At 36.0% G+C, this 12,105-nt stretch overlaps 1 protein-coding gene across 1 annotated transcript in view; it reads left to right on the forward strand.

Moving 5' to 3' along the window:
* Nucleotides 1-12,105, forward strand: part of LOC126354384 (condensin-2 complex subunit D3-like) — a 120,665-nt gene that overhangs the window by 83,060 nt on the left and 25,500 nt on the right. Inside the window, exons 8-9 of the mRNA XM_050003985.1 lie at nt 4,818-5,106; nt 7,132-7,303. Of these exons, the coding sequence (XP_049859942.1) occupies nt 4,818-5,106; nt 7,132-7,303 (461 nt within the window). The remainder of the gene's footprint in view (nt 1-4,817; nt 5,107-7,131; nt 7,304-12,105) is intronic.

Genomic DNA, 12,105 nt, shown 5'->3' on the forward strand with positions numbered 1-12,105 from the left:
TTTCTGGTATGTTATCGGCATGTGATTTTGAGATTTCTGCCCGTCTGACCTATATAGAAATTTTTACAGTCATTGTAATTAATTTTATATACTCCTGTTTTCTGGAATGAAGGTATGTTCTTAGCTTATGTGCACTGTGGTATGCAAATCTTTCTGTAGGGTGCTGTAGCAATACGCTAAGTTTGTTTGATATATTTCCAATGTATGTTTGTGGTATGTATATTATTTTCTGTTTTGTTGATACCTCTGTTGTTAATTTTATGCCACTATGAATCTTAATTTGTTTCCATTTCTTGTATTTGTCATAAAGTTGTCTGTTTATGTTGGATTGAAGTTGTTCTGTTTGGATTATTGTAATAGTAGATTCATCAGTCTGTTCATCATCATATGAAAATAGGCATGTTTGTGTGTTTTACGACTACAGGAATTTGCATTAATGATGTTTCTGATGTTGTGAGTTTTCTGTAGACTTCAAATTGATGTCCATTAAGAATGTTTTTTATTGTTGGTCCAGGAAGTTGGTCAGTTTATTTTTTTTTATGGTTCCATTGTGACTTTCATGTTGGGGTGAAGTTCATTCAACATTCTGTGTATCTGTTGAATGTCTGTGTCAGAACTGTCTGTTAGTAGCAAGGTGTCATCTACATGAAGGTAATAATATGCAATTTTCTGTGCAAGTGTGTTTGTGGGGCTAGAAGAATTTTTCTTTTTCTTTTTTTTTAAAAAAAAAATATGTGAGCTATTGTGCCAGCTATACTACGCCCCATGGGTATTCCATCCTTTTGTATGTATAATGCATTAGTAATAAATATTGTAGCAAGCTGTTTTTTATAATATTACTTGATTCTTATACTGAAGTATTGTTGTAGAGATTGGTGATCTCAAAGGACATGAATTTTCTATTCATTGGAATTATTATGTATTTTATGCTGAAACATTTCATAGCAGCAACTAAATTTGCAATCAAGACAGCAAAATGAACTACTAGATGACAAAATGAAACAACAGTACAAGCATCATACGATATAGAAAAAATATTAACCTACAATGATAAATACAAATAACAGGCAAAACTAGATCACTGTACACTCAATAGGGTAAACAAAAAACTCATCACAGTCTATACAGTAGCAAATAAAGCAGGTAAAGGAAATAATTTGGTTGCAATAAATCATAGTGAGATATATTTGACAGCAAAAATTATCACTGAAATTAATAGAAAATGTATCAACAAATACGCCACACATGTCAAAAAAGTGATGAAAAGCTGCAATACGATTCTCACTGAATTTGAAGGTTGGGTTGGGGAGGGAGGGACGGAAAGAAGAAGAAGAAGAAGAAGAAGAAGAAGAAGAAGAAGAAGAATATTTAACCCAAGGACATCTAAACTATATGGCCAACCAAGGATCCAGAAGCAGAATTCCCAATATGCCCAGTAATTCACTCTATCATAGATAGCCCAACCTACCTTATTAGTAGAAAGTTGAACATCCTGCCCACAAAATACTATACATATCAAAAATGACTCACAGTGAAGAAACTCAATAACATTAGGAAACAACATAACCCCAAAGAATTGAAAATTCATGTCCTTTGACATCACCAATCTCTACACCAATATTCCAGTACAAGAAACAATTAATGCTATAGAAAACATCTTGCTACAATACGGAGAATTGCCCATGACGGGAATGCAGAACACTGAACTGCTGACACTAGTACTAAATCAGATTTTTTTTGTATTCGATAATTCATTATACATACGAAAGGACGGAGTAGCCATGAGAAGTAGGTTAGCGAAAGCAACAGGTCATATATTTTAAACATGTTAGAACAAAAGTTATTAATCCCACAAACATACTTGAAAAGAAAATTATACATAATTAGCGTAATGTAGATGACACCCAGCTATCAATAGACGATTCTGACACAGGTAATCTACAAATACATAAAACATTAAATGAACTTCATGACAACATGAGCTTCACAATGGAACTAGACAACAATAAAGGTTCCTGAGCCATACAATAAAAATTATTCACAACAGACATCAGATAACATCATTACAACAGATTCTTGTTGTCCTAAAACACACAAAAATGCATACTTTTAAATGATGATAATCAGACTGATGAATCTACTATTGCAGTAATTCACAACACAGAAGGAATTGGATATCCTCAAATACATAGCACAACAGAACAACTTCAGTCCCAACAGTGTCAACCAAACCTATGAGAAAAACAACAAACATAGTGACATAAAATTAACAAGAGAGGTACCAACAAAACAGAAAATGACATACAAACCACAAATGTATATATGAAATGAAATATATCAAACAAACATAACACCTTACTAAGGCAAACTACAGTAAGATTTGCATACAGCACTGTACACAGGCAGAGAACAAATATCTACTCAGTAAAAACCAAAATTCCATTGCACATATACCCAAGTGTATATAAAATTAATTATAGTGACCGTGAAAAATTCTTTATAGACTAAACAGAGAGAAATTTCAAAATCAGGCAGCGAGAGAATACCAGAAACAGTGACACAAACCCATCCACAATCTTCGAGCCCACGCAGACAGATCAAAAATGAATTTACGGATCCTGAACATAGCACCAAAGGACCCAATAATGAATTTCTTAGAAGAATTAGATTTTTACATACACATTCACAAATATCCAGACGAAATTCTTAACACACCAAATGACTTAAAACAAAAAGTTATATTGACAACTTTATTGAACAAATTTACAGGCAAAGACAATACCAATGAATATTAGCAAAGAATTTACTACTAACATGTACAACTCTACAGATGAATTAGCCAACTATGTAACCATGTAACATTGTTGACTTAGCTGTCAGCTGAAGCTGTTAAACTTATGGAAGATGTTAACTAGGTCTTAGCAAATATTGCTCAGCAACAAAGTCCATTGTTGAGACATTACATATCTGTAGAATAACAATTTCCCCTGCACTACACCTATGATAGGGAGCAATACCAGGTATCAGTCAGCAACAGCATTAGCGATGTGTTATGGAAAAAAGTACTATGACAGATATTTACAAGATTGTTAATAGTTACAAGCAGACATAGAGTTGTTGATAGGCCCACACAAAAGAAGGAAAACATGATAAAAGACTCAGAAAGAAGTCAGAGCTAGGAGAGGGTAGAAAAAGCCTCTTACTGTTTGGTTATGGATAAAGACAGATAGGTACGTAGATAGATAGGTAGAGGGAGGAGGAGTATCAAGTATCATTACAAGAATAAAGTTGGGGGGGGGGGGGGGGGAAGAAGCTGACAGTAGCTTTAGAATCCCATAGTAATAACGGCCTACACACTGGTATGGATCTGCCTGAAATTAGAGAAGTACCACACCAGTCCTGACCTGGTATTGGCTGGATATAGAGCATTGTAATGGATGGTTGGATATTTCATTCTGGAAGTGAGTTTCTAGATGATCTATATGCTACCCACCTACTACCGCTCTTGGTTGGACAATGAACATAACTCTGAATTTTTTTAGGTGTAGTTGTAGATGGAAGTGTGAATATACAAAATTCTGATAAATGGGGTGAAAATTATCATGATTCACATTTCATATCCCTCATCTTTCGCATTAAAACTCCTTTGGTGGCAGTTGCACTGTCCCTTTCCTCTTTTTGCAAGCCAGATCTCATCCCACATTTTTTTCCTCATTGATCCAGATTTGTAAAAATTACCACGATTCACATTTCATATTCCACTATTTTCTTATTGGCAAAACTCCTCCTTTGGTGACAGGTGCACTGTACCCCTCCCTTTCCTCCTTTTGCAAGCCAGACCTCACCCGACATATATTTTTCCTCTCATTGAGCTAGATTTTTAAGGCTATCAGTTAAAAGAATTTCTTACAAATCCTATAAAACTGTAACCATAAGCAAAATGACAGATGAAACTGACTTTCTCTCTTGTGGTGCGGGGCCTCTGGCTCCCATTTACTGCATTGAGTGGTGTTTTGTTTTGGGTTTGAAATGGTGAATTTACATCTCATTCACAGTAACAAATGGCTAAAAAACGTGCTGGATTTAGTTTATAATGGTCCTAACATTGATGAGGTTTCCCCTTCCCTTTTGCATATGGTTTCTCATCCTCATCGCTTATGGTCAGCCCTCATTAAATGTCACATCTTGCTTACATAAAGTTGTCTCATAGGTAATCGTTTGTGTAAATGTGACTCACTCTTGCAGTGGTGGCTTGACATCATACCTTGGAATGTAGATTGAATCTATCAGACATTAATATAAAAAACTGTTGCCATCCATTTTCTTGTAAGTGTCACAGAATTTCTGCAAATCTCTGCTAACTAAATGTTACATTTAAACAGTGCTTAGTGACCTATTGCTAAGTTATTGCCTCTCCTTCATCTAGTATACAGCTCATCACAGTGGAAGCCCTTCCACTACTTCTCATAACCATCATATTATTGAAACATAAAATAATGTATTAATTGTATGCTTTCATTCTATGTCATTCTTAGAGGTGCGACAGATGAACAGGAAGAATCATTTTGAAAGCTGTGTTATTTTAAAAGCTAAAAGTGATCTCTCCCTTTTAAGTTTCCAGTAATCATGCAACATTTAATTCTGTAAGTTCCTTTTGCTTCATAATGGTGAAAATATGAGATATAACTCTACTGTTTATTTTGACTGATACACTTACACTAGCAACCTGCAAATTGTAGCCCTTGTGAGTAATCCTGAATAAACTTAATTAATAGTCAATTGATTTTCCACAACAGTGTTTTTTTTTCTTTTCTTAGGTATACTTCAATGGTTGAGCCTTTAATCCCGGATATTTGTGTGTGTTTGAAAGATCCTCGAGAAAAAGTGAGGGAAACTGCTCTTGTGCAGTTGATTCAGCTCTTGCAGCAAGATTATTTGAAGCTGAGAGGCAGCTTTTATTTCAACATTTTCAGTATGCTTTGTGATAAGGACAAAACTATTGTCGATTCCATAATTTATTTCATCACCGAATCTTTGTTAGTGAAGAACAAGAACATACTTTACCAAAATTTTGTTGCTGGGCTCTATTATTACAATAAGTGTGAGGTATGTATTTATTGATGAGTTTTATTTACTATGCTGATGATTGAAGAGATATCATGCTAAAGGGTCTAAGAGCCACTTTTACATAAATTGTGCTTAGTGCTTAATTAGGTGGTATGTGAACAGGACTTTCACATTTTAAAAGGGGCTGCCTCCAGTGATGGCTGATATAGGTGCTACAAAGGCCAGTAGACTTGTTCATGCTAAGTGGGGTCAGTGCAGATTGTGCTGTACGAGCTAGCTGTACTCGTCTTAGAGAATATACCATTCTGCTTGCTCCTGCCATTTTGTAACCTATCTCGTGCGTGTCTTCATTGGCGGTAAAATAGATAGTGAAAAATATATGAACAATTCAGCAAAGGGAAGTAACAGAAAAACTGGCAACTAAAAGAGAATGTGGCTAAAGGTGGGGATGCATTTTGTTACCAATGTAGTGAACATTATAGCAACAGCTTGCAATAAACAATCTTTTAAAGTTGTTCATGTAGTAACCAAAACCAAATGCGGGAATGCCTTGGGCTGCGGATCGGAGCTGCCAGGAGGGGAAGCATGCACCACTGGGTAAACACAGGATGAGTTGGACGACAGACCAACGATAACTGACAACAACCGACCATGACCGTCTATGACCGACACAACAAGGAAGAGATAAACAACGGAGGCTTGTGGAAACCATAACACCAAACAGCAACAGTAAATCCACTCAGAACCAGAGCCAGGCGAATGTCAACAACATGCAACGACCAGAACGCAGTACCGCCAAGATAGAAACGAAATCCAGAGCGAGTACCAGACTGACTGGACTAGGGCAGAGTGTGTCCCTATATACGAAGCCGGAGGGAGCGGCTATTGGCCGCTGTCTGCACGTGGCGTAGCGGTGGCGCCCTCGCTGCGCGGAATAGCCGCCACGGAGGCGGAGCCCTCTGTGGGCTGACCACGTCCATTTGTTCTGGCTCGTGTTCGACTTCTGCAGTGGAAGGTACTAGAGTTCAAGTGAAAGGCAGATATTTTTATGGATTTTCAGCAAGCAGGTGAAGTGATCATTAACACAACTGAGGTTAATATAAGTTCTGCCTCGTGGATTAAAACCACCACACCTGGAGTAATTCAGATAAAAAAGACATTTGGCAAAATAAAGGCATGGAAAATGATGAGAAAGTTGTACGTTGAAGTGAAAATTTCAACTCGATCACATTCAGTGAGGTTACTGGTGAAAAGGATTGTCTTCAGAGAAGATGACACACCTCAAAAGTATGATGGAATGCCTACCTTAGGTGCACAAACAATTACGTTCTTGCTAAATGAATAAAATTTATTCTCAATAACCTAAAAAGTATATTTTGTTACTTTGTACATTAGCATGATGACTCTTCACTTACGAAAGAAATACTAACTTTGATCAGTTTAGTTCTCTCATGAATTTTGTGCTGCTAATTTCCTCCAGTATTATTTTTTAAGTATTTATGTTATGATAAAAGCAGTTGTAAGGATAAATTTTGAGAAGGCAGTCAGCACAGCTGACAGTTTTCAACCTCATTGTACAGATATAATGTGTCTTTTTAGTTTCTGAAACATATGCTACACAAACTACTAATCTGAAATCATTGATTAGAATGATCATACTTTCTTTTGTTCAAAATACTACATAAGAGACCCTACTGTACTTCAAATTATTAATAAGATATTACATTTTTGTTATTGTTATTGAGTCACTAATTTTATTGAGACATATGCCAAACCTTATCTTTATTTTAATAAATGTTGATGACTTTTTCCTTTCCAAAAGTAGTAGTTCAATTTCCGTGATGCATATTTCTCTACTGTGTTATGTTTTGAAATGTCCCTCTATATCAAGACTGGAACCTGTGAAATCAGTGAATAATTGTTATTAGAACACCTCATATCTACTTTGTTACTTTTGCATGTTCACTACTTTAGAGAAAAATATTGCATTTGGTGTTTTTGTTTATTCAACTGAAGAATAGCAGACAGCTGACTCATAATTTTATCCTTTTTCAATGCTTAAAGACAGAAGATATGTTTATGAGAACAACCCAGACGCAGAAAGAAGCTGAGGTTTTTGATTTATCTGGTGAAGATAATGCAGAAAAGCGCATGACACTATATAAATTTATGCTTGAACACATGACTGATGAGCATCGTTTTAAGATAACCTACAAAGTGTGTATGGACATTCTCGGTACGTGTTTTACATTTTTCTGTTTTCTTATGTTTATTATTCATTAATTTTGAAACTTAACTAATCAGCTTTTTTCCAGTAATAATTGTTTTTCAGCATTCTTTGTGTTGTGTTCTCCTTTTGTACACATGGGTGGACAAAGACACATACCTTTTATAGCTCTCCACTGCTGTGACAGCAGTATATACGTATGGAATTATTTATACGGATATTACTCTTCGTTGTCAAGCATACAAAGAACCAACCAAAGATTCTAAGCTGTGTGATATGGCTAGCCTTTAGATCTCGTACTCTTTGTGTTCTAAATGCAGCTACTACAAAAACTTGTCCATGGACACAACTTAACACACTGTATAGCAGAAGCAGAAGTAGAACTCGAACTCAACTCCAGATGGAATTTGTGTGCTTGTTCCTTGCGGCTGTATTTCATAAATGTTGCATGGCGATGGCACCTTGCAATGCCGGGAAGTGTGGTTCAAGCATCATCCGGATTGACCGCACAGTGATGCGGTGTTATGAAATGTCAATGATCGATGACATCACATGTCCCCCCCCTCCCCCACTCCCAACCCTCCTGAACATCAGCACCAGTGTCGTGTAAGAAGGAGGTGAATCCCAATGACAGGGCAGATGACTGAACACTGACACAATTGCGGTGGTAGGAGCCAAGACTGTAACTGATGCTGAGCACCCATCTAAACCCCAGGATTTGCCCTGATTGTGGCTGGAAATGCCGACCACAAAGCCGGCCACAGGGTGCATACCAGCATCTGTAGGTGCAGGTGCAGGCGCAGGCATTGACACAGATAGTGTATGTTAATGAAGCAAAGCTAAGCCAATACCTGGAGTTAGTTTTTTGGTAGAGATTCTCCTTTCCCTTTAAAAAATTTAAAAAATAAAGCAGTTTCTCTTGGTTTCGCACATTTTCTTCACTATATAGTATGTCTCTTTGATTCAGAGGATACTAATTGCTATACAAAATGAATTTTTTGATATCTTATAGTTTCACATCAAGCCTGATGCCAAAGTGTCTATTTTTTTTATATTGGACATAGTTTTGTGATATTAAATTTCTCAGTAACATAATGTAAAAATTTGTAGGGCTACAGTGCAAAATATGGTCACTGGCTACTTTAGGTTTTGTTCATATTAGGCAATTGTTGCATATTAGATACAGCAAACATATCAAAATTGTTTTTAAAACTGGAATGAAAGCCATATCTCACTACAGTATAGAGAAAATAGAAGTTGAAGTATTATATTTGAATGCATTTGTGCTGAACATATTGCGTGTGTGCACCACATGCAAGTAGCCTGCAGCTCAGTCATGAACAGTTAGTGGAAGAAGACACATCATTCTGCCGTTAGCACATCTGCCGAGTCAGCACAGTATATTCATTATAGACAGCCGAAAGACATTGTTAATGGAAAACTTGTATATCTTACATATCAAAACATCCAATACCGAAGAAACATTGTCTGCGACAAAGTAGCGAAACTAATATTGTATGTTTGAAAAGTTATTTTCCTGTAGACTTTCGCATTTGTATGAAGAATTAAAATTTCAACATTTGCTATTAAGGAATATGATAGGATGTTACCTATATTGAATATATCATAGACACTATAAAACATGTTCTGCAACAGAATTCAACAGTTCTGCGAATTCTCTTTTTCTTTCACAGCTTCAGAAAGGGCTCTTCCACAACCCTTGTAGTAGTTTGTAAAACTATATAGACAACATTGTTAAAAAACTGCATTCCTGAGCCAATATAAGATGACTCAAAAAAACCACAATGTTTCCGGAACAACTGACGTTACCCTATCTGTCTTGGGACTATTGATGGGAAAACACATCAGCTTTAAAAAAAAAAAAAAAAAATCGTGTTCCATGTGTTGTTGCTACAAATCCTTTTTTTATTGGGTTGGTAGCCATCACATATTCAAATTATAGATTCGTTATGATGAATGCAGGCTCCTACAACAAAGAGAGCAACACAGATGTTTTTGATGACTGCCTCTTCTGACATGCAGTAAAAAAGGAAGATTAAAAACACCTAAAGAAGAATGTTTGCCAGGATGTACAATGTCTTCCTAGGGGATGCAGCATTTTCTCTAAAGAAACATTTAATGAATAATGTAAGGAAAAGATGTACTGCTACTTACCTTAAAGATGACACATTAAATTGCAGACAGTCACAGTTAAAATACATTTACACATTAGCTTTTGGCCACAGTCCTCATCAGAAAAAGAAAGAGAAACACACACACACACACACACACACACACACACACACACACACACACACACACACACACACGTGCACACGCATTCATTCATTCATTCATTCATTCACTTTCATTCACACATGCAAGCACACCTCACCCACAGCCTCGGCAGCAGCTTTCTGTGTCTTGTGTTTGTCATTTCTCCATTTTCTGAGGTTAATTATGTGTTTCAATCTTTATTGAAAGCTTTTCGAATGTATTTTGTTGACAAAATATTCTGAGAGTATACTACATTGCAACAGAATACAACATTTTAGCAGTGACAGTAACTTTATTAGTTTGACATGATAATTACAGTTGCCCAGTTGGGGAAAAATTACACAAGTGTGTTCAGGCTGTTAACTCAAATTTCATAAAAATGTTGGTTTCAGTGCCGTATGGCTGAACAGTTTGTTTATTTCTGTATAGTATGCTACTATACTATTGTTAGAATTCTGGTTTATAGTACGGAAGGTCTGATGTGTCCTGAAAAACAAAGAAGTAAGAGAATAAAAATTATGTGGCAGGGATGCATTTGTGACATGTAGGCTTTTACCTTGAACACTGACTGAACTAAGGTAAATGATTGTTGCCAAAATGTGTTAACCATTTTTATACTTAAAACTGACTGCTTATTGTTGTCATAGTCATCATTGTGTAAACTAGCATAGAATTCTGAGCAGTATAATGGACTTCAAGCAGATCTAGTATCTAAAAGACTTTTTCAAAAGCTTCCACCAGATAATACTGGACAACAAAATTTAACGTTTTTCATGTTTTGGAAACAAAAAGTGAAATTGAGGGTGCTGAATATGAAAATGACAATAAAAATGATGATTTGGTTTAAGATTGTGGTAAAGGATCAGTTTTATCTTGTTTTAATGAAAAATAAACAGGAGTGTACACAATGGAAGTGATAAAAATGTAACTTATCTGGATATTACAAATAGCACCTTTTTGCCTTTTGTTTGTATTGTGGGTCTGGAACACCACTAGCAATTGTAGAACAATGACAAGCAAGCATAGACTTGCTCCAATGACCCTGATCTTGTTTTTTCATTGTAGATATCACTTGGAACTGTTCCCCTTGTTCGTAGCTGACTGCTCCACACTTTTCTGGGGAGAAGTCTATGTGTGAATGTATCACATGTATTCTTAGACACACATGGCACCCCATTGCTTGGTACAATTATATAAGGTACTCCACTAAGTCCTTATAGTTCTGAGGCCGAAAGTTTCCCAAGAAATTTGTGACCACATTTTGGAAATAATACCATGCAATCTTCTCCTTATCTTGTAATGTATATCAAATTCAGGGTCAGTGAGGAGTTCTTGAGTTTAGGGTCCAATAAATGAGTCACTCATTTCCAAAATGTCCTTTCTCCAATTTTCGTGGAAATTGAGTTATTGTTACTGTAGCATTCATCAATTTTTTTACATCTTATTAAACTATGGTTTTTGTTCAAAATATCCTTTAAACCACTACAATTTAATAATAAAATCCTGAAATATGCCTATTCAGTTTGAGAATGTCCCTTATACAATCCAACATGGCTGACTCATCTACCGTTAATTTTTGTAACAAAACAACCTGTATCCTTTGCCTTGAACAGTGTGTCATTTTTTTTCAAAAGTGAATCTTACACACAGTGCAACTACCAACCATTTTAATTTAAAATCATTATGTAGGGTATTTTTCCAGTGAAACATGTTGTGGTAGAACTGATGGTCAGTCGAAGCTAAGTTTTGTTTACTGTTGACGACAGGTTATGTTTTTTGTTTATTGTGAAGTTGGTGCCTGTTTTATGTTACCATGGCATTTTTGCTATTGTCAAAATTCTTACCAATAATTGAAATTAGGCTGATTTTAAGTGCTCTTCTGCATTTAAAGTGAGCTTCTTGTTTTAAAAGTGTACTATACAGGCAGCATTGTTGGCTAAGTTGATAAACTTTGTGGTTAACCAGTGGAAGAACTACAACCTCAAACTACTGAACAACAAGTTATGGAGGGACCGAAGATAACTCCACACCAGAAGAACAAAGGAAGGAAAGGTATAAAGGATCCAGATAAATGGAAAAAGACTATAGAGGTGGAAGCTCTACACTTCAAAGACTTGCAACACTATCACAGTGCCTTCATTCTGATCAAATTTTTAAGTGTAATCAGCTTACAGTGTAAGATGTTCATAAGTTTAATGGAGGCTTCTAAGAATAAAATTGATCAGGATAACAATATACTTAAATATACTGTGAGTGAAACACCTAAACGGAGGAGAACTAATGAAGACGAATGGAAGCAAATCACTGAAAATTGGAATTGCTATCTGATCCCACATACCAAATCTGGAAACACTTCTTTGATTTATGTATGTAAGAAATCCTTTTGTGGCATACTTGGTGTTAGTGAGAAAAGAGCTCAACGAGAATGTAAGATACATTTCCACTCCATAAAACTAGCTGTGGAGAATAGAGGAGGAGATCATAAGTCTAAGCTGTTTGAGGCTAAAAGGCATTCTGTAAAGTCGTTTATAGAG

Source organism: Schistocerca gregaria, chromosome 3 (assembly GCF_023897955.1).
Source record: "Schistocerca gregaria isolate iqSchGreg1 chromosome 3, iqSchGreg1.2, whole genome shotgun sequence".
Taxonomy (NCBI): Eukaryota; Metazoa; Arthropoda; class Insecta; order Orthoptera; family Acrididae; genus Schistocerca; species Schistocerca gregaria.